Raw genomic sequence first — 27,744 nt, forward strand, 5'->3', positions numbered from 1 at the left:
CACTAGCTCCTTCTCGTACACATTTTGATGTTACATTCCATTTATTTCCATATCTTGCCCATTCTTATGTTGTACTTGTGTTTGTGTGTTTGTTTGTGTGTGTGTCTGTGTCCATCCATCCTCCTGATTCTGTCCTCTGTCAAGAAAGGAAACTATAAGGTACAGGTGCAGTACAGAACACAGTTGCTATGTCTGTCACCTTTACTTGTCTCCAATAAATCCATTCTAACCATCAGAGTTTTACTAGGTTTGCAACACTGACTTTTGGGGTTTGTCAGTAGGAAAAAAAGAGCACCCGTTTCATCTATAGAGTGTGTGAAGGAATGCCATTTCTTTCAGTAGTATTAGACATAATATTCAATTCGAAAAACTCAAGATGTTCTAGCTATGGCCATATTAACACTGTACTGAGCACTGGCCATATTACACAGATCCAAGGTGAGGGGTTGTCATTTTGAATATGCAAACCAGAAAAAAAATTGAAAAATGACATTTGGCGATATGTATGTCCTGGCGATAAGTGATTAATGATTTTTCTTCGTGAATCCAAGCCAAGAGAAATGTCCTGGTTGAATAGTTAAACTGAAACTAGAGAATGGAATTATTTCTATTCTGGTGCCCACCAAATCTATATGTACTAACAAAAAAGGCAAAATACAGGCATATTGGGGCAAAGAGATTCTGAGAATTACAATGTAACTGTCAAGAAAATGAAATGACTTTGCATGCTTCCTTTACCAACCAACAGGGCAGACATTACAGTACATCGTAATCACATAATGACACATTGTATACATAACGTTTTTCAAGTTGTGAATTTCACCTGTTGCAGAACTCCAAGAGCCGTAAGTTTGGTTTCGAGGTGCGGATGCAGGACGGGAGCTACTACTACCTGGCGGGGGAGGGGGAGGCTGAGATGGATGAGTGGGTGTCGGCCATCAACAAGGTGGTGCAGAGTAACATCGAGGCACAGATCAGGCAGGGGGACGAAGGTGAGTTTTACATAAATCTACTACACTGTGAAAGGTGTGTTCCGCAGGACTGACAGGAATCTAATCTTAGATAGTAAGTCTAAACGATAAGGAAAGGCTGTTGGTGTCAACACCCATGTGGTGCAGAGTAACATAGAGGCACAGATCAGGCAGGGGGACGAAGGAGTTAAGTGCAATGCTTTACATAAAATAACTGCACTATGGAAGGTGTGTTTCGCAGGACAGACAGTAGTCTTAGATAGAAAGTCTTAATGATAACTTAAGGAAAGGCTGTTGGTGCCATCAACAAGATGGTGCAGAGCAACATCGAGGCATAGGTCAGGTAGGGGAATGAAGGAGGTAAGTGTAATGCTTTATATAGATCTACTGAATACTAGGGATCTTAAACAGAAAGTCTTAATGTCATCAAAGGTGGTGCAGAGTAACATAGAGGCACAGATCAGGCAGCGGGACGAAGGAGGTAATATATAAGTGTAATGCTTTACATAGATCTGCAGAATAATGAGAGGTGTGTCTTTGGACTGGCAAGAATCTTGGATAGAAAGTCTTAACGATAAGGAAAGGCTGTTGGTGTGAATGCTAAGGTGGTACAGAGTGACATTGAGGCCCAGAGAAATATGTAAAATCACTTGAACATACCAAGTGATGTGTGTACTACATATTAAATTGATGTAAGGTAAAGGCAAAGGTGGTCAAACCTCAGGCTTTTCTTTTAGCTAGTTTGTATTTATGTACATGTATTCAACAGTACACATGAAGATATAAATTTCTATTTCCATCTTTTGAAGTTTGTTTTGTGGTTATTCCAGAAATGAATGACACCCTGCCCTCACCCAGCAAGTCTGAGAGCCTGAGAGAAAGTCTGGAGAACAGCATGCACCCGGAACTCATGAAGGTCAGGGAGGTTATACATGTGTTTCATGTTTATGACAGTAGCAATGGAAAATTGGAATCTACTTGTACAGTACTTCAGAAGAATGTTGTACATACTCTACATCTACTTTGAAGAGCTAAAGTGAGATGATAGAGCAACATCATCACTTGTCTTTGATGATGATCTAGAAGTAGTAGATTGGTTTATTATGAAGAAGCAATACATAACAGTCCTCCTGGCAGCCTAGGAGGCTGAATTGCGAGGACATTCCAATTATGTTCCATTCCAATCATGTTCCATTACAACAATTAGCAAACTTTATGAGCAATTTTAGAATATAGTACAGTATTACTTTGTCTGCTTATAGGATAGATAATACTTGTGTAGTCAGTGCATGAAAGTCCTGACATTAGCATGTTGATTCCCACAGTATGCAAGAGAGTCTGACAACCTGATTGCCATCAAGAGGAAGGAGAACAGACAGAAACTGATGGACGTGTACCCAGAGATGCAGGTTTGTGGGACCCAACTCTATAGAGCAAAACACTGTCATGTATAATCTAATACTAGTCACTGGTCACAGACTCTCAAATTATCTTAATTGTATGCCTAACAGCTCAAGTTGAACTTGGCATGCAATAAACTTGAATGTTATATGTTAATCAAAACTGTATGTTTTAGTGTCTTTCAGTTATATTTCTATTATATATTTTATGTCTTACAGTGTAATGTAAACTTGACATGCAATAAACATTTCTGTCATATGTCAATCAAAACTGTATGTTTTAGTCTCTTTTAGTTATGATACTGCCATATCTTTCATACATCTCAGATTTGTTTGCAAATGCAAAAAGTAACCACTGATATCAATTTTATTTTTTAATGATGTAAGTACATTTTCACCTGTATGTGATGATATTCTATTGAACCACCATCAGAAAGTCTTAAAGATATTGTATTTGATTTTCTTGCTGTGTTAAAGATGAGAGAATCAGGGCGGAGCTTTCAGAAGGAGGATAACCGTGTGTATGAGGAACAGTTCGGGATCAGGTTCCTGGTCAGGTGTGAGGAGCTCAGGTTCAGACTGGCTGCAAACATCGCCGAGGAAGAAAACGGGCCTGTCACCAACGTAAGTCATTTCCTCTGTCCACAATAAATCTGTAACATTGAGTCCTAGTTAGAGTAGATCTCCCACCACTGTTCAGTACACATGCATAGAGCAAGTCCTGACGCGAGACGCTGATGCAATGTTAGTCTGGATGTAGGGACTCAAACTGTATGCTTGTTGTTTCTGTTCAGTACATGTGTGTGTATGATTCTTTCCCTGTGTGAGGAGGGATGCAGACCAGTGAACAGTCCTACAGTTAGTAACATGTGTATAGATTTAAAGATGAAACCTACCTAACTTTTATGCTACTGGGAAGATATTTAGTGCTCAAACTGGAATATTAAGCTGTGGTGTAATGCCCATTTTGAAAAGAGCAAAGGGAATCTTGACACATTTAAGTTACTGCAAAAAGCCTTAAGTTGATCCTTATTGTCAAGAATAATGGAAGAGTTAGCATTACAACTACAGAATACAGTCCCATACACTTCCATCTTTCACAGCCTATCAATTGAATGTACACTTTCCTCCAAAAATTTGGAGTTCACGTTTGATGAATAATGTAATACAGAGACAACTTTCTCACCCCATAGTCACCCTGTTTTCAACTGACTTCTAGAACATTCTACCAACAGAAGGCTTATTTTTCATAGTCAGATAAAGTTCCTTAATGGGATAGCTGAAAACAAGCTACATGCATCGCCACATATAGTAGTGATAAGATGACTCCAGGGTTATGCTTTGAGCCAGATCAATGGTACTTAAAGTGTTGGACTTCATCCAAATGGACAATCTGACAGTATCTCTCCATGCATTATTTAGTGATGGTGTGTTTTGGCAAGCTACAACGTCGTAAAATTTCACATTACAGGAGTAACGTTGTTACTAAGTCTAATGTTGTTATCTATATTGCTGTCAGCTTGCCAGCTAAAGAATTGAGTGTTAGAGCCATGTTTGTGTTCAACAGAGATTGTTAGGTTTCAGGTGCCTTTTGCTTGTACATTTATGATACAAAAGTACATATTCTGGAGCCAGAATTTGTATTTTGCATGCATTGTAATGGTGTAGTTTTATACCTACCTACCAGAGACAGGCATTCATTTCCAGAGAGCCCAGCTAAGATATAAACTAGTTAGAGAAGGCTGTGCTGTCTACTAGCAGCTTGTCATTTCCTGTGTTGATGGAATTATGTTGGAATAGATTGAATCTTGGCACACATTTGTACACATTACTATTACCGACTGTTATTCAACATAGTTTCAGTCTCTCTACTTTCCAGTCAGATGAGTTGTAGAAAAGTAGTGCATTAACTTGTTATTTTATCTCTCAAGCACAATATGTCTGTATGTTCTAAGTGTATAAGTTCTAAAAGTGCCCTCGAACTTAATGCTAACCTGGTGCCTCAGAAAATTGCTAGAAAGTATATTGGAGTATGATTGATCTCAACAAGAGCTAAGGAAAGATCACACAGTAAAGTTATGTTCACTTTATCCATGCCATCAATGATTTTGCATGATTAATGCCTGTATATGCTAGAATAGTAACTCCTAAGGTTTGCTTGTCTTGACTTATTTCAAAATTAAAAAAAGTCAAATTTTTGTGTTAGCTCATACATGCAAAGTTGAACTTTTATCCAAAATGTCTTATACCAACTCAGAAGAACTTTATAAAATTTTGCGAACCCAAGAAATTGTAACTCCTTCCAGGTTGAGCCTTTCTTCACTACCTTGTCCCTCTACGACGCCAAAGAGAACAAGAAGATCTCGGAAGACTTTCACTTCGATATCAACGACGTGAAGGTTCGGCAGATGTTGGTCCGAGGGAAGGACGCGGAAAACATTCCAAACGGTCACAGTAACGGGGACGCTCAGCTGCGGCACGGGAAGTTCACACCATACTTAGGGAAGCTGAAGGAGGAGTGGTTGCAATATCCTCATCAGGTAACTTACTGATCTTCTGTGTTCATTGTGAGTAAAATGACTTTACGGTGCACACCCCAGTTCTTCCGCAACCGGGGTCCGTGGTAGTAAGCGACAAAAAAAGTGGCAAAAGGCTTCTGAGTGTCTATGTTTGAGTTTACATTTCTCATTATTTACTGCTAAATGCTAACATGGCTGAAAAGTGTAGGAAATGGTGTGATGGTGTGTTCTGGGTGCAAATTGCTAAGTGCCACAAAAAGCAGCTAAAGGCATTTTCCCTGTTTGAAGTAAAAGGTGTGGGTGGTTTGTTTCGCTACTTTCTGTCCAGATTTCTGTCCGGATTGATGCTTGTGAAAGTTGACTACATATAGTTCTAGTAAAAATGATTTTGTCAAAAGTGTTTGAGTAGATTTTTGTAGCTTTCACTTTTATTCTTTAGACTAACTAATTCTTTTGCCTTCTCTCTCTCTGTATCTGACAATACTACAGCTTCCTTTCCTTCCAGCTACGGTTAGTTCTGTGTTCTCTCTGCCCTTCTTTCCTGTCCTTGTTCTGCCAGAATGTCCAAGTATAACATTTCCACCCTCCCACACAGGGTTGACTATCACGGCAATGTCATACGATATCACCCCTGCCTTTTCAGCCACAGAAAACGGGTATTAGGGGCGTGGCTTCTAACCAACTGTCAGCCCATCAGAGAAATGCCTTTTTGTTGTCCAATGGTGCCATATAAGGCGACTCATTAATATTTAAGAGCAAGATAACAGTACCGGCATAACGTTTGACAGTTCTTTTAACATCCAGACTTCTTTATCAGGTACCAAATTTAAGATTTGTCGGTTCTGTTGGTTTAGGGTAACCACGGCATCACTGTATACCGACCGAGCATACGAAAAAAACATCACGCAAAAATAACAGATCTTGCAATCTGGGTGCTGATGGGCCTGCAACAAATCAGGCAAGCTCATTAATATTCATAAGCAAGGTGCCCCTAGTACCCATTTTCTGCGGCTGAAAAGGTAGGGGTGATATCGTATGGCATTGCCGCGATAGTCAACCCTGTGTGGGAGGATGAACATTTCTAGCTCTGACAAAATGCAAATTCGTGTGTGCTTTAGTCCAGTAGTAGTACTAACATTGAATGTTCACTAGAATAGCAAAATATGATGTTTTTGTCCTAGCTTACACATATCTGTACTATCATAATATTTTGTCCATTTGTTTTTAATTTGAACAAATTCTAAATGAGTTCTTGTGAGAAAGTTGTGACTTCTTGTCTGTTTCTTTGACAGCTTTCTGTGGTGTGCCTTATGTTTGAAGTTTACTGTAAATTTGCAGACGAAAAAAGATGTGTATGCTTACAACTTGTGATGCACCGTTATGTACATGTATATTGAGAGACGGACCAGGAAGAATCCTTGTTGGGAGGCTATGTGCTTAATGTTACCATTTGTTCTAGTTCAATAACAAAACATCTTCTCTGCCCAATCCTTGGTTGGTGGAAGTCTGTTGGAAAGTTGGACTCAACCACCCAAAGTAACAAACAGGCTCCTGACTGCTGCTTGGTTGTGTTGTCCGCAGGGTCTTTTTTCAGTCACCAGTCCCCACCCGGACATCTACCTGGTGTTGAGAATAGAGAAAGTTCTGCAGGGCCACATCAACAACTGTGTGGAGCCGTATCTGAAGGGAGGGGAGAACTGCAAGGTAGGGGGCTCTGCTGCAACGTCCTGGAGTTTTGCTTTGTGTTACCAAAAAAGAGGAGAAGTTCATACAGATTTTTGGTTCATGATATTCTCTTTTGTTCTTTTGGGAATTTCTTTTTGGTTGCAAAGGTTTAGATATTTAAGATGTGATAAGTCGTCATACATGTAAATTATACATGGCAATGTGCTGTATATTGTAAAATGTATTCAGATGACTGTGCTGCATAAGATACAGTGTATACTGAATAGTAATAAAATTTTATCTATTCTTTTTTTAGGTATCCCAGAAGGCTGTAAGACAGGCGAAACATTTCTGCAGCAGACTGGGACAGTACAGGATGCCTTTTGGATGGGCAGCAAGGTACAAAACAAATACATATTTTAATGGTATCAGTCTAGTTATGATTGCTTGAAACAGTAATTTTTGTATCCATGAATAGTTTCAACAGGTTGTTAAGTCACCATGCAGGTCAACAGGGAATCTGCTCAAGGCATGAACTATGATAAAGCAGATGTATAGACTCAGTCATGTTTGGGACTGCATTTGTAAGAAGTGTGTTGTAAACACCATAGAAACCATCAATATACATTGTGTAAATACTTAACATTTGTGGCGCATCTGTTAGCTGTGACAATTAGCTTCAGTGTGACATACATGTAGAAACAGAATTGCCCTGTGGAAGTTTGCAGTCACCAAATGTTGGCTGGAATAAAACACTTTAATTAGTACTCTTTGTAGAACTGAAGTACGATTTAGGACTTTGGTCTTTAGACATTTTTGGGACTGCAGTAACACAAATGTTTTGTAAGAATTTGCATCCAGAGTAATAGTAGATTTTATACAATCATATAGATGAAGTAAGGAACATGTTGACAGTATTACTGAGTGTGTTCTGACATGTTTCTAGGCCAGTGTTCAAAAGTTCATCAGGTGAACTTGACAGTGAGGCAGACTTCACGCCCATCTTCAAGCAGGAGAGTCAGAAGCTGTCTGATGAGGACATGTTCAAACATCTGGCAGATATCAAAAGGTGAGGAAATCTCTTTGAAATGTTGAAGGTTGAAGGAAAGAGCTCAAGCAGAAGTATGTATTGGTTCATTTTTGTGGTTGTATGATTTGAGTGTTCTCAAGATGTACCACTTTAATACCACACATGTGTAGGAACTTTTCCACAATCTAGCTGCTATCCCTGTTAGGAAATATGAACAACTGACATGGAAGTCAGAGGTGTGTGTTACAAATGTGCAACATGTATGACTCTCATGTTGCTTTTTCCAGACCAGAGAAAATGTCCAAACTTCAGCCAATTCCAGCCAGCCTCAGGGTAGTGGTAGAAGCTGTCCAGTCACAGTTGTCAGGTAAAGAAATATTATGGCAGTTTCAAGACACTTTAAAAAACCACTGCAATGGTCAACTGAGTAGAGTTTTTGCCTTGCATTTAGTAGGTTGTGACTTCCATCCTGTCCAAGTCATACCAAAGACTTTGATAATGGTACATACTGATTTCTCTGCTTAGCACTCAGCATTTGGGAAAGTGTTAGGTGGTTGAACACACACTGCCCTATGCACCAACTGATATGGGAAAAGCGTTTATCTTAAACTTTGAATTCAAGGCATTAGATGTTATGAAAGCTCTCTCTCTCTCCCTCTCTCTCTCCCTCTCTCTCTTTCTCTCTCTCTGTCCCCCTCAGTCCCATAGCTATGTAGCCGTAGGTGTCTGTCCACAAAGGTGCTTTACCTCTGACAGTTGTCAGCCAGTCTAGTCAGCTAGGCCGCCATCCTTCCTGACCTATCCTGTTACGTCCTATTTTATTATGATATCAAATGTAACTACATTCTAACTCCAGTGACTTTAATATGGTCTTCGTATGCTGAAGATAGCAGACGTAAACATAACCTTATAGAAAGTGACAGAGACAGCCCAAATTTGTAATCAACAATGTTACATTTTTTGTTCCTTTCCAGGCTGTGTGACATCATCCCTGGTCCCTGTCCGCCCATTCCCAGATTCTCCCTCACACATCGTTAGGGAAATCGAGGAGTTCCTGCCAGAGGATGCCTCTGTACTACAACCATTCACTTCCTACAAGAACAACCTGTACATATATCCACTCATACTCAAGTTTGACAACCAGAAAACATTTGCCAAGGTGGGTTGTTAGTTTACACAAGCAGTTTGTGTACAAGCAGAGTTTAAACGTTAACCATCCAAAGTTTTAAAAGTATTTTGGCACATTCTGTACCACATATATGTTTCAGCTGGGAAAACCTGATTTTTCCTCTTACCACAAAATTATAAATTTACAGTATAATAGGTTATGTTTGACGACCACTACATGTACTATGTTTCTGACTGTTGCTGTCTTTTCTTTTGTGCAAAGGCCCGTAACATAGCCTGCTGTGTAGAGTTTAGGGACTCTGATGATGAAGATGCATTGCCTTTAAAGGTAAGAATTTGTGATGATAAACTACACTGTATGTTTGGGGAAGCACTTGAATTTTGTTTGCATTAAGAAGTAATGAAAATAAACAAACTTGTATGCATCGTGTGTAAAATGGTGCTGACTTTGGTCCTTCGTTGTCACCTTTCAATTGTGATAATTGATTAGAATGTCAAGTATTACCATATCTGTTGGAACTGAGCATATAGTAAGTTTAATGTACCCACACATACATGTAACTGAGAAATATTTCCTTGTTGTTCATAGTGTATCTACAGCAGACCAGGGTGCCCTGTGTTCACCACAAGTGCCAATGCTGCTGTGCTGCACCACAACACAACACCTGACTTCTATGAAGAGGTTTGTACCCACAGAGCAATCTCCATTACTCCTGCTAGAACTCGGTCCCAAACCATAACTCTGGACATGTGACAGGGATGCACTCCAATCTGCCAGTCTCTTCACAGTAAATGCACTCATAAGATACAATTTCTAGCTATGTAAGCATTAGATGCTACCGTCAAGTCAACAAGGACATCCAATGTATTCTAATACTGTAATTGGACAAGGATGTTAGATGGACACGGATATTACAGGCTATTGTGTTCAGCACTGATATGCACTCTTAGTATGGTTCATGGGGGAAAGTCTTTGAAAGTTGGATGTAAATGCGGATTTAATTTTGCAGTAGCTGAAAAATGGCGTGTTTTTGAGTCGTGTTAGCACCATATGCTTAGCACATACTTCCATGAAAAATGTTAGGAGTGGTTTTGACTTTGTGGGGAAGCGTCCACCGTTAAAACCGTGAACATAAAACTACCGCAAATATTTTTGCATATGCAGCAGTGTCTCCAGGACTGTCTTGAAGGGGCTATAAGTCATTTTAGTAAGCTGAAAGAAGCAGTACCATGAAGCAGGGTTGTAGTCAGCCCGAAATCATTTTCTGTCCCCTTGATTTTGAATGGCTTTGACGCAGTGTTCCTAGGGGGGTCCTGGGGCATTCTCCCAAGGAGAATTTTGAAACCTAAACCCTCTAAAACACTATTTCCTGCATTTTGAGGGTTCAATTTTGCTGACAGAGGACGGATTAGGCAAACATTTTTTCTGTCCCCAGCTGCAAAATTCCGTCTAAGGACGGAAGGACGGGTGCTGGCTACAACCCTGCCATAAATAAAGCATATTAGATGATGGTTCCTAACGTGATCTTTCATGTGGATTTCAGGTGAAAATCGCCTTACCCACCCAGCTGCAGGACAGACACCACCTTCTCTTCACCTTCTACCATGTCAGCTGTGATCAGTCTGTTAAGGGCTCAACCAAGAAGAAAGACAACGTGGAAACTGTCGGTGGGTACACTTAATAAACACGGGATCTACCCAGTAGAGCTCTTATGAACTGAACCTTCAGCATACTATGAATAGCACTGTGACAAATGTTGTACATAAATTTTACAAAAAAGGGGATTGTCGTTAGCTTCATTTTTCCTGTCATCATTCTTATTGTATTTTTTCTCTCCCATTTTCTGCTCTAGTTGGGTATGCCTGGCTACCTATTCTAAAGGATGGAAAGTGAGTATATTCTTGTTATAATCTGACATATAACAGTTACTGTACACTTAATGAAAACCATGCAATTTATGATCTTAGTCTTACATATCTTGTCCATAATTTTCATTGAAGATGTTGAAAGTGTACTTAGTCTTATTAAATATAGAATTAGATATAGGCAGGCAAATACCATGATGGAAAATTTGTCTCTACTTTACTATGACCCCAGTTTGACAACAAACTACACATTGTGGATGCTAAATTCATTTTATTTGTCTCTTTAGAATCAACCTCCAGGATGAAGAATCCCTGCCCATCTCTGCCCACCTCCCTCCTGGCTACCTTACACACAAGCCACTGGGGATGGGAAAGGTAAGGACACTCCTTGTGTGGAGTCACTAGACAGATATTTTATACTTCTGTTTCAGCAGTCACACATTTCTATACATTGCACCAAATGTATATTCAGATGGTCAGGCCATATCTATTGTAATGAATCAGTGAACTTTTTTTTTTCAAAAACCAACAGGCCATATGATTTTGGATCATAGGTACCAAGACGCTGTGATCCAATGCTCATATTTAATACATGTACCCATGGATGTCTGTAAAAGTGATCCATGCTGTCTCTGTGTTAAATAAGACATGTTTTTGTTCTCCATTATCTCAGATTGCAGGACCAGAGATCAAGTGGGTGGATGGAGGCAAGAAGCTGTTCACCCTGTCTACAAGACTGGCTTCTTCCATTTACTCCAAGGTAACCAGAAACCTCTTCATTGGTTGAGGATCATTACTATGGTTATGATCATATTTCAGTACCATGGACACAACCATGTAATGTTAAGTGGTAGGTAGTATCACATTTTACTCCTATGGACACAACCATGTTTTGTAGTGTTAGGTTATGATCACAGTTCAGTACCAAGGACAAACTATTGTGTCAGTAGTAGTAGTAGGTATGATCACATTTCAGTACCATGGACATACCCCAAGTACTACATCAGTATTTGTAGGAAATGATCACCATGGACACAACCATGTACTGTAGCAGGGGTGTAAAGGTATGGTCACAATTCAGTACCATGGACAAAACCAACTTGACTTTTTCACTATTCCCTGAGTATCTGTATCTATATAGCCGGTAAAACCGCCCTTCGGCTTGGGGCACGCGGCGCGACAGCAGCTGGTTATATTACACCGAAGGACCCGTCACACCTAACTTTTTCACATCTATCTGCAAGCGTTCTTTAAAACTATTCAGAGATGATGCCCCTACTGTGCTTGGTGATAACAAATTCCACTCTACGATCATAGTACAGTCTGTTGATATGCAAATGACTTCAATAAGACACTAACAATTCCTGTTTGTTTAGTTGAACACTTGTGTTGTGAGATGTTTGTTACTGTTATGTATTGATGTGTACTTTTCCCCATGTTCAGGACATGCACATGAACAACTTCTACTCCCACTGTGAGAAGGTGGACTCCAGCAGTGGTGGCAGTGACTTGGACATGTGCAAGTTTCTCAAGGTAAATAAAAAACGATCATAGATTAATTGCATTACAGAAAAACAGTCTTCAAATGATCATGTAGATTTTGATCTTCTTAATATTTTGAGGTGATATTTGGGGCCCGTGTAACATGAGCAAATGCATACAAACCATACAGTGTAAGCACAAACCATACAGTGTTTTGTAACTGGCACAATGGCCTTGAGAGTAAAGTGGTAGTAGAAAGAGTATGGGAGTTGAACACACCCCGCTACTAGTGGTATGACACCCTACTAGCCATATCCTAAAATGGAGTTGGGTATGCACCTATACACCAAAAGGTGTGGTAAGACAAATTGTAACTAGCTAAATGCAGCATTTTGCTATTAAAAAACATGTTGTTTGTCCCTGTAGTCCCTCCATGCAGCAGATGAGTGCACAGTTGTCCAGTTCCTGCCTGTGTTGTTGAACCAGCTCTTCAGAGTTCTGGTCAAGACCAACAGTGAGGATGTGGCCACCAATGCTACCAGGTCAGCTCTAGCAAATTTTGATGTTATATTGGTGCATTTTTCATTAGAATTCAGTTGCTATAGTTTTGTGTTACTATGTCAAAGAATGGTTGTGACCAAAGGTTTGAAGTTTTGATTTTTAAAGGATAAGATAAGAAACACTTGATTGATTTAATGATTAGCAAACTTGATTAATTTTGAAAATGAAACAGGAGTCTTTCAGTTGAAACCAAGAGGCAGTGCTAACATGTCTTCAGTGGTTACAACATTAAACAGTGCTAATTTTTGTGTATACTATCCTTTTCAGAGTGCTAGTCCATGTTGTGTCTAAGATGCATGAAAATGGTCACCTCAAGTTGTTGCAGTCATATGTCAAGGTAAGGTTTTCCTGGAGTACATTTATCTTGCCAGGTTTCTGCTTTTAGGGAAATCATGATGTGTTGTTTTAAAAATTAGTATTGATTTACGTGTATAATATTCTAATATGTATGATTTAAGTCTGTTTGCTAGAGAGAATTTGTATGTAAGATTATCATTATCAGATAATAATCAGAATTATTCATTGTTGTTACAGAATGTGTTTGTGACAGAGCCAGTGACAGCATCCAAACCCAAGACAGTCCACGAGGAACTGGCTAAGAACATGAACATCCTCTTGAGACCATCCTCTGACTTCCTCGTCATTCACAAGCTCATGAATGTAAGTATGCTTCCTTTCCTAATTGTTAACAATTTTAGCTTTGAGCAAGTGTACTCCTCATATATGTGGCCCATTCATTCATTTTAGGTTTATCATGACTGGTACTTCAAAATTAAGTTGAATCGAGTAAAAAGCCAAAGAGAAATAAAGTAATTGTAAAGTAACCCAAAACAGCAATTTTTATACATGCACCACTAGTTATTAGTTATGTACTTCATGGTTTTCCAAGAAAAATCAATTTACATTTTTGAAATCTTAATTATGAAGTTTGATATTTTCTCTCCCACAGCATGCATGGTTCTTCTTTGAGATCATTGTGAAGAGTATGGGGCAACATCTCATTACCATGAACAGATTACAGGTAAGGAAAAAATGCTATTCCTTCCTCTGTGCTTTCTTCTTATAGTCAGCCGTTAGACTATTATCTTACTCACTTGATGTCCCACCTATTGTTGCTCACCCAACATGCATGGCACTTAAAAGGGCAGCAGTTGTTAAGATAGGATATGAAGGTCCCCTTTTTTGTCCTTCACAATACGTTTCATGAGAGAATGTTTATACATTAGATCTAAACATGCAGCGCTTCTACGTACAGTTGTATGACCTACATGTAGGCATAGCATTTCAGTAAGCTAGATTGGATCCAGATAATTCCTATGTCCATTTCCACACACAGGTGAGCAGACATTCGCGGTTCCCTGCGTCCTATCAGTTTGCCATCCAGAGCCTGCTGCAGACCCTGATGCCCCACATCACACAGAAACACAAGGAGAACGCCCTGGAGGTCAGCAACGCCAACCGCAGCCTCGCAAACTTCATCAAGGTAACTGGTCCTTAGTTTTCTTGGTTTCAGTCAGTTGTAAATTGCAATATTTTTTAGTGTGTCTTTTGTTGTTCCTATTGATTGCCTGTAAAGTTCAAGGACTTGTACATGTACCTTGTTCCCTTTTCCAGGGGAGTGCTGCATGGTAGAGATATGTACAAAAATGTACATGTATCAGCTTCTCCTATTATCCTTGTTCATATTTTTGTCAGGGTTGCAGCAAGTTCGAACAGTTTTTAAAAACATGAAAAGGATGAAAAAAAAATATGCAGAATTTTTTGCAAGAAGGCATGACCAAGATTTTATGTCACAATGGAATGTTCTACTCTTTCAGAGGTGCTTTACTTACATGGACAGAGGGTTTGTCTTCAAACTCATCAACTCATACCTGGACCATTTCAACCCCTCAGACCCAAAGGTAGGTGTCTTTAATGTATTTTGCCTTTGATGTTTTGTTTTGTGTGAAATTGAATCAGATGTTCTTGCTATTAGTACATGTACGGTCTAACGTTTAGAAAATTTATACAAAAAAGAAGTAGATCAGATAGATCATTACAAATAACTTGTTTGTTGACATGCACAGACACAATATTTATGGTTGGTTGCATCTTGTATTAAGTGTGGTTTTACAAATGTTTGAACTGTTGAAAGAATAGTTAAAGACATAACGTAAAATGAATGTACTATGCTGTTCTATGTTTCATGACTGTTCTATCAGAAGTGGCAGTTAGCACCAGTGGTAAGTCATGTCAATCAAAAACAACTGCTGCACTCTGATTGGCTACGTAATAACTGATGGCTTGCCAATCATTTCAAGCACCATGTTCTGTCCACAGGCTTGTCTAACATGCACAGATCTTGCATCGTTTCTTGCCACACTTAACAGAGGACTTAATGCATGGTTATATGCAAGAATGGGGCTTTTAGAGTACATTACTTTAAGTCTTTGCCTAGCAAATGCAACCAGTGAGTCACAGTGCTCTTTTTCAAAGCTTATGCAATAGACAATAGGTAATGAAGAATGTTCAGAATCTGCAGTTAATTGAGAAAATACTTTGAATGGGATATAAGGTTAGAAAGACATATTTTAACATTAATCAATTTGATTGATATACATGTATCGCATTTGAGTAATTTGACAGTCATTAATTTAATTTTGTACAATTGATTATGAAGTGATAAGATTGATTGGACTTTGTCTGTTTCAGGCCCTTTTTGAGCTGAAGTTTGAGTTCCTGAAGATCGTGTGTAGCCACGAACACTACATTCCCCTCAACCTGCCTCTGCAGAGGAAAGGCTACATGCACAGGTTCCAAGGTGGGCTACACTTTCTTTGTACTAAAGAGTTGTATCTTGTGCTGGGTCCTATGATTGGTATACATGCACACGTTGGAAACAGGAGCCAGACATTTCACGTGTATCAATTTTCTTTTTCCATTCCATTGACACAAACAAGTTGTAGACTCAAGAACAGAAAACAAATGATTGCTTTAATTCAGAATGTCACAGATTGCTCATGTTCCATCTAAGTGTGAATGAGAATGTAACATGATGATAATACATGTCCAGATGCCATAGGGCACACCCACATTGTGGTCGGCTTCTTTGGTGAGGGAGGAATCAGCCTGATTGACATAGAGGATGGTAAGACCAGTCAGTGGGCTTCGTGGGTGAGCTGGGGTGGCTGTGGTTAAAGTTACAGGCAACAAAAACCCTGGGGATTTAACTTGTTAAGCCCCAAAGGTTCAAACCTCCTCATCTGTGACATGCAGGAGAAGTTCTGTATGTCTTGGGTCCTGTGCAGACTGAAATTACATGTACTTGGACAAATGAAAAGGGCATGAACTTATTATACCCATTCAATTTTTGAGCTGATCCAGGGATTGAGAGGTTTCGAGGACTTAAATGTTACCTAAAGCTGTGCTACATTTGGAATCCTATTTGGAATGTACAATTCTGTCTGTGTGCAAATAGCATCCTCTGAGACAAAATAAACGGGAATAATCTCTTCCTAGAGACCTACATGTAACTTCCTTTGTCTTAGAAAAGGTACGCAATCTGGTAATTTGGCACATGTTTTAGTTTGGCATATTTTTTGTCAATATGTTTAAAGGACTACGAGAGAAAGGACTTCCAGAACCATCCCGATTTTCTGAAATCTGGAAATGATTTTCTTTTTTGGGAAAGCGGGACAAAGATCAAAATTTTGTTGCCTGTCTATTTTATATCCTGCTTGGGGCAAAGGATATGCCAGCATGGATTAGCAATGCTGTGGTGTTGTTGACATCTGTCATGTAATGAAGGGGAAAGGTATTGAACCTGACTGTGACAACCTACAGTAGATGTCTTAAAGATACATAGTTTGACTTCAATCTTCCTCAAGGTGTGAGAATTCTTCCCATCTTAGTACAATAATACCCCTATCCCCTTTACTGGTGCTTGTAAGGTTGAAGATGTCTTACATCCCATAGTCTTCCATTGATTGTAGTTAGCTGTTTGGTTTGTATTTTAAGAATTCTTCAACCCCCAACTCTCAGTTTCCACCACAACATTTCACTTCACACCAATTTTGCATATTTTCCTCATTCCGATAGCTGAAGGAGGTGTCATGGCCACTTTGGATGCAGGTACCAAAGTACCCATTGTAATGTTAAAATGCTTGCCTCTTCTTCTCTCGAATCAGGCCATTGATTTGCAGTATCCTATGGGTTACCTCTTTGCGACATGTTAGTTCAGTAGATTGTAGAATTGGAGAGGAGAAAGGTGTTTCGGTAAAGGTGTCTCGTAGATAAGGTATGGAGCATGATAATGGTGTTGATGCATGGGTGGTAGTTTTTAGAGGGTGTTAGTTATTGAGTTATGGTTTTAAGGAACTTCATCCTAAAGCACGTCTTAGAGATATTGTATTGCTGATGCATACATGTATTTAGTTTAACTCCTTCGCCGTCACTACTCGTGTTATAAACAGTTCAATGTTGAGTGACTTTTTGTTGATTTCATATGAGTATAGTATAGTTCATATGGGATCAAATTCCAATGCAAATGTCTTTTAGAAAAACGTAATCATTATTGTTATTTTTAAAGCTGCTGGGAAATGTTACATTGTACAGTTTACATGTACAAGTATAATTTGAAGGAAGAGCTTTCTCAAATATCTCCCTTTTGTAACTGTTGTAAGGCCTTAATTGACTATTTAATGTCTCAGACTTTGTCATTTGTTACTTGCAGGTAGATTACATGTGTTAGGGAGCTTTTGTTGCCTTATCACTTTCAAGATTTTGCGGAAGAACCTATGAATTCAGATTTAAGTCAGTCTTTATTATAATGTTTATGAACCACAGTAAAACCTGACTGAGGTGAAAACATGTGAATAAATCTTTCTCTACCATAGTCGTGGAACTACATGCATTTTTTGGCTCACCTGTTACATCCCTACATAACACCTGAAGACTTAACTAAAGTTTAACTTCGTCTCTCCAAATTACTTTCCCAGACCAGCAGCAGGAGTTCTCACTGACAGACGACTACTGTAAGCACCATTTCCTGGTGGGGCTGCTCCTACGAGAAGTGAGTGCTGCCCTGCACCAACCTAAGGACGTCAGACAGTTTGCCGTGTCCACTCTTCGAGACCTCCTGGCAAAACACTCTTTTGATGACAGATATCAGTCTAAGGTATTTTTTTGCTTTTTGTTATTGATATTTAGTGGAATAGATGACACCATTTGTGCAAGTTGTCATCCCAGGCAACAACATACATCGTAGTACATTGTACCATGATGATGAATACATGTTCAATGGCGTGGTATATGCCACATTCAACATTATGATAGATATTACATTGTGTAAATACTAGTACGCTTACTTTACTGTTGCATCATCAATACAGTTACATTCGGTACACATGGAAATACAATATTGAGATCATCACTTAAAATACATTTGGGTACATGTAATTGTAAGTTCATATATAGCAGGCAGCACATACAGCCAGAATAGAGTGCAATGATCACATCCTAAACATTTCTATCTTGTATGGAAATGACAAGATGCATATGACAGTATTTCCTCAATTCAAAGTTAAGAATTTATAACTACAAAGTATTATAGAGAAAAAGGTAAGACCTAAAACATCTCTATCAAAATCCTGTTTAAAACCACATTCTGTACGGTACATGCGGATACTGCTTGTAGCCTGCAAGTGGTCATCCTTACTGTGAACTACATCATTCTCTGCTGACACATCAGTCTTATCTAATTCTTACTGCCAACTGTTACCGTGCACGTAGGTCTCACAGACTGGTGTTTGTACAAAATTCATGTGTTGCAGACAACAGTACTTGGCTCTGGCAAAGGACTTGTTTTTATCCTGTAAATGTACCGGATAGTATAAAGCATTGCACAGATCAGTAAAAGCCCACCTACTACACTCAGAAAAGCAGCAAGAAAGGTGGTGAGGGAGAACACACCAGGGTTAGGGTCAGTGATGGTGCCAGAACTGACAGAAGAATATGCCAGAGTCAGAAATGTTGGCTTTCCAGATTGAGCAAAAGGAGGGATTGATGTACTCTCCTCATGCAAACCAGGCGTGGAGTCAAAGTAAGATGTTGTATCAGCTGTTTGGGAAGAAGATGGTTTTCCAGGTTGATCAAAAGAAGAGGTGCTGACTGTAGGCATACCTGGTGTGGAGTCAATGTTACCTGTAGTTGTCAGTATTGGGGAAGATGTTTGTATCATCAAAGTTGTATTTTCTGAATGATCAGAAGAAGGAGTATCAATTGAAGGCAAGTCAGGTGTAGTATCAGCATCACCTGTTGTGTCTGTATTTGGGGAAGAATTTGGTTCCACTGATGTGAAGTATCCCGACTGAACAAAGTCAGTTGAGGTACCTAAAGTGGAGTTAGCTGCCGCCGTTGTCTGTTCACAAATCAGATCTGCAAAACTGACATTTTTCAAGTACTGTCCACGAAGGTTACTGGGACCAGCACAAATGATCTGATTTTCAAATGGGTGACGACCTGTCATCTTTGCCCTGAAGGGAAGCATCCTACAGTCACACTGCCAGGGGTTGTTACCAATGTCAGCAGTATGACTCTGCCAATAGGAGATGTCAACAGAATAAACGGAGGCCAATATGTCATATGCCAGATATGGTAGTGTCTCCATTTTGTTGTTTTGCATGGAAAGTGCATACAGTTTTGATCTATTTATGTTATTTGTTAGCTCCACAGGAAAAGTGTTGATATGGTTAAAGAAAATGTCCAGTTTTAGGAGCCCTGGCAGATTCGCAAATGTGCCCACTGCAATTTCGCTGATGTTATTGCCCTGAAGATATAGGTGAAGAAGGCTTGAAGTGACATCAAATGTACCTGCCTCTATAGTGTTGATGTGATTGTAGGACAAGTCCAGTATGTACAGCCTGTTAAGTCTACTAAATATATCAGCTGGGAGAGTGATCAACTGGTTATGTTCAATATACAAGGTATTGAGGTTCCCAAGGCCCACAAATATGTCAGTTGCAAGAGTGGCCAACTGATTATTTTCAAGATGTAATATATACAAGTTGCCAAGGCCCACAAATATGTCACCTGGGAGGCTGGACAAGTTGTTTCTTTTTAGCCACAATATCCGTAGATTACCAAGTCCCTCAAAGGTGCCAGTAAAGAGACTGGTCAACTTGTTATCATCAAGGTACAGGTATTTTAAGCTGCTTAGGGTATGAAATATTGTGTTATGTATTATTGAGATCTGATTGTGCTGCAGACTTATTTCTGTCAAGTTCCTGTACTTTGAGAAGTCAGACTGACTCAAGGTTGTGAGTGCATTGTTCCCCAAATTAAGCTCAGTGATGTTTGTAGGCAGGTCTTGAGGAACACTGGTGAGGCCTCTACTGCTACAGTCACAGACTGGTGAACAGCTGCTGCTGCAGGCTTCAGTTGGGCCAGTTTCCTTGAGGATGATCAGCAGAAGAACCAGCACATTGGTAGACATGTTGCCTACGAATTGGAGATTGGAATGAATGAATGTAATTAAAAATGAATCCATTCAAACATGACAGACTAGAAGTTATGGCTAACCCAATAAAGTTGCAACTGATAATTCAAAACAATTAGAAAGATGTAACCATTGTTTGACAAGCACCAAGTAACAAAATATTAGGGCAAACAAAATACTTTGTTGCAATACAGCAAAAAGTCTCACCTGGAATCACAGAGCTTGCAGTAACTCAGGATGATTTACAATCTTTAGTTTTATACTGCAGCTAGGAGCAGTGTTGCTTGTCTCGTGAATCTGTCACACTTTATAGAATCTGAATAAAATTGGAAAAATTACATTTTCTTATACAAATAAGAATATTGACCCAATCTGTCTCTTACTCCATATCTTGATTGTTGGGACAAAAAAAATTAATTCCGTCTGTTAAAAAAATGACACAAGAATGTATTTTCCTGGGCAGATTTCACATGACAGCAAATTGACAAGATGAGCTCCCAAACAATGAGTGGGACAAAAATTTAAAGATAGAGATATAAGTACAGACTGATATCATAATGCTGGATATGGCTCTCCCCTCCAGTTATTGTGAGTACAGAATTCACATCAATGACATTCCTTTCTTAGGCCAAACTGACTTAATCTCTTGGTCCTCAGGGTTTTCAAACTTTTTATATCAATTTGAAAGTACAAATGTTCTAAGGAAATGGAAGTAACTTAAAGGAATCGATACTCACTGAGAAACTGCCTGCTTAGTGTAGCCCTTAAAGTAGAATCTTTCTTGCTTGACTTGAGAGAAGTTGCCTCCGTGACACATGTGCCAAACCACCTTACAACTGTGTTGCTATAATACGTATATGACAATATACTATACATATGTGCATAGAGTGTTTGCATACTCTTCAGGTTGTATCACAGATTAATTAATGTATTGTTTATTGAATGGGTGGAGTAAGTCAGGAAATGAAAAATTCGTAACACTGACACTTGAAAAGGGAGAATCATTATTTCACCAGAAACTGCCTTCAATGTTCCTATAACCTGCCATGGTGTTGTTCAGTGTTGATCTGAGTACTTCAGATGTCTGTCTGATCTTGAAACGACTAGTCAAGTCATGGCTCTCTTAAGGTCAACGGATGTTAGATACCTAAAATAGTGATGATGATATGCCAGCCCATCAAGGAAATGAAGTGCATTCATCCTGTTTGATACAAAATGTCTGTTTGCCGGGGAAAAACGGAACCAACTTTTAATTACTTTCGAGTGATAAGGAAATTGCTTTTTCTTCTGTTTAAGAAGTAGTTGCTTTTGTAGATTAGCTTTGATTTGTTCATTTGTTGAAAGGATTGAAATAAATGTGTTGCCAGGCTATGAAGGAACTTTGATATGAATAGATATGCAGCATGGTCAGACACGATTTTTCATTGTCTTTAGAATTGCCATGCTTTACAGTACAAAAAGCATTTCTGATACATAATGGAGGTCTCACCAATGGACCACAATTATTACCTTTCTGTTTTTGATTGACATGGCTGAGCGGTCTACAGATGAGTTGCAGGCTAATCTGTATCTCCTGTCGTGGGTTTGAATCCCATTTAATGAAATGTTTATTGCTTTGTTCAGCAAATCCCTTATAATGTCTCTGTAGATAATACAGTCATGTAGACCAATTTAAGTACACTAATTATGGATCATTACTTTCAGTCAAGTTTGTACCACCTCCCTTGAAACATCTTTAAGTTGAAACTTAAAATGACTAATGTGCATGAAATTTAGAAGGTCCAGTTGGCTGTCATACATGTAACATTGTGAGAAATTCTACGTCAATTTTGTCTTTGTTTAGCAAATCCCACGTCTGTCTATAGATAATACATGTAAACCAATTTAAGAGCATTTCTCATCAGTCAAGTTTGTGCCACCTCTCTCAAAACATCCGGAAGATGAAACTTTTATTGATGTGCATGAGATTTAGAAGCAGATTTAAATTGGACTGAGTATTTGGGTTTGAACTATTGCTTCTATACTTTCAGATTTTATACCTAACCTCCCAGTGAGAGTCGTTATGCTCCATTGAAAACTATAAAATTTAATCTGGAAATAAAGTTTTGAGATTTTTATGAAATTTCAAGATGTTTCCAAAATGTTTTGAGATTTTTCCCAAATATTTTGATATTTCTCAAAAAAATCTTGAGATTCTCTTGTACCTAATACTCAGTAATTCTCAATTCTTGCCCCCCAGGCTCACCAGGCCAGGATAGCCAGCCTGTACCTCCCCTTCCTCAGTATCATACTGGAGAATGTGCAGCGCCTCAACGTCCTGGACCCCTCGCCTCACACCCCCACCCCGTCATCCACCACATCCTCCACCTTCACGCGCTCCACGCACATCTCCAACGACAATCTGGCCAATGAGAGCCACCACACGCCGCTGCCCACGCGGTCCACGTCCGTGGACATGAACGGGATGAAGGGATCGTTGACGCGAGACACCGTCAGTTCCAATGTCTGGGCTCATATAGCAGGTGTGTACTTAGTTATCATGCCATTGCATTTTTATATTACTCTGGTAAATAACATGAAAACGGAAGCTGAAAGATTTACTTCACCTATATTCACTGGTTAACCTATATCCGTTGTATTTATTTATTTATTGGTTTAGCTGTTACGAACACACAGCCAGGGCTGCCCAACTAGCCTATGGCTATTACAAAGGGCTAGTGTATCTAAGGATATCAAGTCGATAGACTGTGGTTTCAAACTACAATATTTAAAAAAGAATGCAATTTGAAAATGCTGTCCGTCAACTTGACATCCCTTAACACCCTGCTCTTAAATACAACGGGTATAGGTTACACCCCGACCCCCCCCCCCCCCAACACACACACCCAGGTATAGGTGAACTAGCGTTATTTCAGACCAGCTTAGTTTACTAAAAAATAAGTCTTCCTTTGACCATGACAAGAAAAATGCTATATACAGGTTGCCAGGAATATTCCTCCAGTTACAAAAATGTATTCTTAGACATGTACATGTACATTAAACAGTGTACTTCGTCTTTACATCATGTTCTATGATGAGAGACTGGAACTACTTTGTAGATGTTACCAAGTATGATAATTTGATCTAACCTTTTTGTTGCAGTCGGAGAATTCAAAAGCAGAAGTAACACGCTAACAGGTATTTTCCTTTTCCGAGGGGCAGTTCAATGGAAATAAGGTCTATTTTTGGCATCTGTGCAGCTTATAACACTCTTCAAAGCATCAAATCTGCAAACTGTATAAGGTCCATTTTTCAACACAAAAAGTTCAAACTTGGCTCATTGCTGGCAAGGAAAATTTAATGCATTTGCTTGCAAATGTTCCCTTCTTAGTTGATTGTTGTGTTTAACCCTGCAGGGACTCCCAGTGGTAATATCTCGTCCCCCATGCCCCTGAAGTTGGATACCAAACAGCGGGCAGACTCCAACTCTTCCCTCAGCACGGAGGCCAGCAACGGGTCCCTGCCCAACATGCTGGAGAGGAGGGACAGCGAGAGGCTCAAGGGAGGGAATACTGCTCCAGGGCACTTCAGGTGTGTGTTTTGCTTATACTATGCAATAATGTTTTTGCCTGAAATTTCCCTCTTCTTGGTGCTGACATGCCTCCTGTTGTGCAGTATAAACCTCATAGTGGCCGTCATGTAGATGTGTATTGAAAAAAAAAAAGGATTTTTGTTACCGTAGAAACCTCACAGCGGCCTACATGTAGATGTGAATTAAAACAAGAATGAATTTTTGGTATGGTAATCTTTGATTTTATGCTTGAAATATGCTTCATTATGTAAAAGTATTATTGAAAAGACAATTAAACATGAACATGTAAAAAAAAATTCTTTTTCTACAAATTTCATTGAGCATTCTGTCAATTTCTGTAAAACTCCATAGAAGCTCTCTTATGTTTGTCCACAACAACTCTTAGGCTTTATATTGACCATCTCCTTGGTACTGAAAAGCCTTCTCCACTGTAAGCCCATAGCAACTCTGTTTTGTGTCATATTGCCAATACTTTACATGCTTAAAACACCTTTGTACAATCATTTGCCCTTAGGAGTGCCTCTGCTGCCGGGACGTTCCTCAGACATGACAAGTTGGACGAGGGAGAGATCAAAGACCTTCTCGTCTGTCTGCTGTTTATCCTGAAGAACCTCAATGAGGGTAAGAAATCTAAAGCAATGATACCATGTACCATGATGGTGCTTGTAGACACAGAATCTAATACTGTAAATGCATTTAAGTTCGCGGGGATTTGATTTCGCGGTAACGGGAAAATGGACTTTTCGCAGTGGTTTTAATTTCGTGGTAGCACCATGCACTGTAGTCTGTTACTGTTATGGAAAAATGTTCGTGGTGGTTTTAAATTCGCGGTGAAGCGGCCGCCGCGAAAACCACGAACATTAATCCACCGCGAACATATCTGCATTTACAGTATTCATTTGTAAGTGCAGGAGAACATTTCAATCTACAGAAAAATAGATCACGGTTTATACTGACAATCAGATTCCAAACGTATTACCCCTACAATGCTTCTTTAAGTCAATGTTAAAGAATATTCTTAATTCCTATGATTGAGTTTTCCATTGTTATCATAGTTTCGTTCTGTTTTCAAAACATTTGTCACCCAGCACATTCCATGTGTCAGAAAGTATTTCTGATAGATGTAGATGAAAGTCTTACAGTTATTGTTTGAAAAAAAAAAGAGGAAAGTTTCCTTTTGAAATTCCAGGTATAGTTTTGTTAGTGTAGATATCATTTGTAAGATCTTAGAAATTTCGTAATTTAAGAGAAACTAACATTTCGCAGTTGCAAGTGCTGAAAGCTTGTGGTTGTTTTCTTTGGTTGGCTAAAAGCTTCCTTGCCTGAGAAGAATCTTTTGAATATGCATCATAATTGAGAAAGCCTGTATCTTGGGGTATTGCTTTGTAACCCATCAGGAAATGCCATGAGGATTTTAAAACTTGTTATGGCAAAGGTGATTGCTAAAATGCAGATGCTATAAGATTTCAACTGGATTTGGGTTTAAATGGAACTGCATTTCATGCTGTACAATGTATATATGCATCCAAGCAGATGGTTGGTGGTAAAAATCATATTAGTTACATTTGTGGCTATCCTGTTTTCTGAATGCACATGCCTTGGTAAAAGAGCCAGGGTAGACAGAAAATGTTACAACTTTATTCCCCAACATCTGCTTGAAGATCACACAATCATCAACATCTTCCTTGTTTTTTCCTCACTGATGCATGTTTATCTTTGCGTTGCCATGGTGACAGTGTTTTTTAACGATTCCCCTCCCATGATTCCCTTGCCCAGGGAAGTCATTTTCTAATCTTCCCCCAGAGATTCTGCATGCCTGGTGGCACCAGGCCTCTGAGTCCGACCACATGGAGTTCTTCACTATTCTGGAGTAAGTTGTACAATTTTAGAATTTTGTAAAAATTGACTATTCTGCTTCATAAGACATCTTCAATCTTTTTTGGCCTTCCTTATTATATTTGATTACTAATAGGTGCAGCTCTTGATAAGATAATTGTGCTGTTGTCTATGGACTATTCAATTTGGTAGAATTGAAATAACTGGCATTTTTTTGTTGTGGCAATTTATTTCTTGTTCCTAGCACTTTGAAAATATTTACAAACTTAAGTATTTTGATGATATGCAAGGAATTGAGTGTTTAATTGGTCTGTTGGTCATACTGCTTCTCATGAGTTTAAGGGATAAACAAAGGTTTAAACAAAACTTGTCACAAAGTCAAAAATATCTTTCTCAGCTCATTTTGCAGGAACCATTGTTAGTGTTGTTTTTGTCAAGCTTTTCTTCCCAGTTTCACCTTTAATGTATGCCCAACCACTTGTAGGATTTGTCTACACCAGTTCCGGTATCTAGGCAAGAAGTATGTCGCTTCAAGGTGGGTAAAATTCTAATCAACAAATCACCACTGTAAATCACAAATATACCACAGGCATAACATGTGCTGCTACATTCACAATTCCATGCCTTCTATGAACATTGATGCAAGATTCTGAGATTAGGAAGTTTTGTTTGTCTTTCAAATGGACAGCAGTTTTCTATTTTGTTTAAGAAATATCTTGCTTGATCCTTATTGGTACAACCCAAGAATGTTTATTTTGCTGTCAGACTCTGCAATATTTCCAAGTACCTCAATGAAAATCTCCAGTAACTATTCGAGTTTATTTGCAATTGCAATATATTTGCAATTTTCAATTAGGCATGGAATTGTATGTAATTAAGTACATGAGTATGCAAAAATCAAAGCACAGTAACATATTATACACAATTCTGGATGAAGTAAATTCATCTCACAATCTGGCACAACCCTTCCAATCCCACCAGTGATGACATTTCATACACTTCAGTTGTGCACACCTTTAAATCCTCTTGTAGTTCAAAATATCTAGTACCCAGGATCAATGTTAGTTTACCAGCCTGAGGGTTAGATCTTATAGCTTAATGTAGTTTATCTGTTGCTTGCTGTGTATTATTTGTAAATGTTATGTAGTATGCTAATGTGTAATACAGCTACATGTACTATAGTTGATTTAGATAAAATACTATAATCATAAAACTACCAACATCCTTGTACAATGTAATCTGCTTGCAGTTGTTTTGCCCCCAAATCATACATCCAAGCAATCATGCAGAATTTACCACAATCTCTCTCTCTTTTGCAACTCTTTCTTCTGAGCTTCTTATATTGTGTGTCCATGTATAAAAACATATTCATATATTATCGGTATGGCTCTGCTGATAATACGTGTAGCCCATGTTCTAAATATGAGCTCTCTGTCTTTGCTTTTGTTTCCATGGCTCAACTGTTGCCCCCCTTCTCTCCGAGAACATGGTCTCTGGTAAGCCACACTGCACAGTCATGTATCATACTGCACAATATACAAGGTACTGAAGCAGTACACATGTAAAACTACATGTAAGTCTCACATTGTAAGGGTAAATATGTGTGCTGCAGCTCTAGCAATGCTAATTTTGAATTATTACATGTATGTTGTAACTATATTGCATACATGTGATGTTTAATCTTGATGTCTTTTTAGGAACCAAGGGCATTCAATACGTTAAGGAAAAGTTTTGTACCGTTAGTTTAATTTATCAGAGAAAAGGATGTAATAAAGGTTCCCAAAATCACAGTCACAATCACACATTATGAAACTTACTGCAGCTTTTTTCTTTATTTTAAAACTTACCATAGCAAACCTGTACGATGGAGTTTGTGTGTGTAAGTGGGAAGTTGGAGAACACTTTATTTTACACTAAGGCAATTGTATTATTGATGTATATTTTAAAATCTGCGGCTTCCAAAAGTAAGACACAATGTTTTATCCATACTTTAAAGGTAATCTGCTGATTGTTGCTTTAGAATGGCACTGGCATGGAGTGATGTTTTTATTGTACTACTACATTTACAGTGATTTTATGTTGTCATTGAGCCAATTATTGAATTTAAAAAAAAAAGTTTGCTTCCATGCAGTAATTTTTGCAAATATTTCAGATGGCACAAGGAAATGCGCAAATCATCGATATGCTTGTGTTGATTTGCATTGAAACGTGGTAAGTTAAAATTGTTAAATTTAGGTATCA

The 27,744-nt window shown here is 38.8% G+C and overlaps 1 protein-coding gene across 17 annotated transcripts in view; it reads left to right on the top strand.

Moving 5' to 3' along the window:
- Positions 1-27,744, top strand: part of LOC118428192 (dedicator of cytokinesis protein 9-like) — an 84,637-nt gene that overhangs the window by 35,057 nt on the left and 21,836 nt on the right. For 6 of the 17 annotated variants that reach the window (XM_035838188.1, XM_035838181.1, XM_035838187.1 and 3 more), the window contains exons 8-43: positions 145-159; positions 833-992; positions 1,802-1,887; positions 2,297-2,380; positions 2,849-2,995; positions 4,678-4,911; positions 5,380-5,400; positions 6,472-6,594; positions 6,872-6,954; positions 7,502-7,624; positions 7,873-7,952; positions 8,560-8,744; positions 8,976-9,041; positions 9,303-9,395; positions 10,258-10,381; positions 10,567-10,603; positions 10,867-10,954; positions 11,253-11,339; positions 12,023-12,112; positions 12,488-12,603; positions 12,890-12,959; positions 13,157-13,282; positions 13,572-13,643; positions 13,959-14,105; positions 14,440-14,523; positions 14,824-14,844; positions 15,314-15,422; positions 15,675-15,749; positions 16,700-16,732; positions 17,599-17,777; positions 22,336-22,618; positions 23,238-23,273; positions 23,492-23,666; positions 24,182-24,288; positions 25,444-25,537; positions 25,988-26,038. In XM_035838188.1, the coding sequence (XP_035694081.1) occupies positions 145-159; positions 833-992; positions 1,802-1,887; positions 2,297-2,380; positions 2,849-2,995; positions 4,678-4,911; positions 5,380-5,400; positions 6,472-6,594; positions 6,872-6,954; positions 7,502-7,624; positions 7,873-7,952; positions 8,560-8,744; positions 8,976-9,041; positions 9,303-9,395; positions 10,258-10,381; positions 10,567-10,603; positions 10,867-10,954; positions 11,253-11,339; positions 12,023-12,112; positions 12,488-12,603; positions 12,890-12,959; positions 13,157-13,282; positions 13,572-13,643; positions 13,959-14,105; positions 14,440-14,523; positions 14,824-14,844; positions 15,314-15,422; positions 15,675-15,749; positions 16,700-16,732; positions 17,599-17,777; positions 22,336-22,618; positions 23,238-23,273; positions 23,492-23,666; positions 24,182-24,288; positions 25,444-25,537; positions 25,988-26,038 (3,704 nt within the window). Of the gene's footprint in view, positions 1-144; positions 160-832; positions 993-1,101; positions 1,156-1,801; positions 1,888-2,296; positions 2,381-2,848; positions 2,996-4,677; positions 4,912-5,379; positions 5,401-6,471; positions 6,595-6,871; positions 6,955-7,501; positions 7,625-7,872; positions 7,953-8,559; positions 8,745-8,975; positions 9,042-9,302; positions 9,396-10,257; positions 10,382-10,566; positions 10,604-10,866; positions 10,955-11,252; positions 11,340-12,022; positions 12,113-12,487; positions 12,604-12,889; positions 12,960-13,156; positions 13,283-13,571; positions 13,644-13,958; positions 14,106-14,439; positions 14,524-14,823; positions 14,845-15,313; positions 15,423-15,674; positions 15,750-16,699; positions 16,733-17,598; positions 17,778-22,335; positions 22,619-23,237; positions 23,274-23,491; positions 23,667-24,181; positions 24,289-25,443; positions 25,538-25,987; positions 26,039-27,744 lie in introns of those variants that run through there. The other 11 variants (XM_035838185.1, XM_035838191.1, XM_035838184.1 and 8 more) reach the window with 10 other exon arrangements.

This window comes from Branchiostoma floridae, chromosome 12 (genome assembly GCF_000003815.2).
Source record: "Branchiostoma floridae strain S238N-H82 chromosome 12, Bfl_VNyyK, whole genome shotgun sequence".
In the NCBI taxonomy this organism is placed as follows: Eukaryota; Metazoa; Chordata; class Leptocardii; order Amphioxiformes; family Branchiostomatidae; genus Branchiostoma; species Branchiostoma floridae.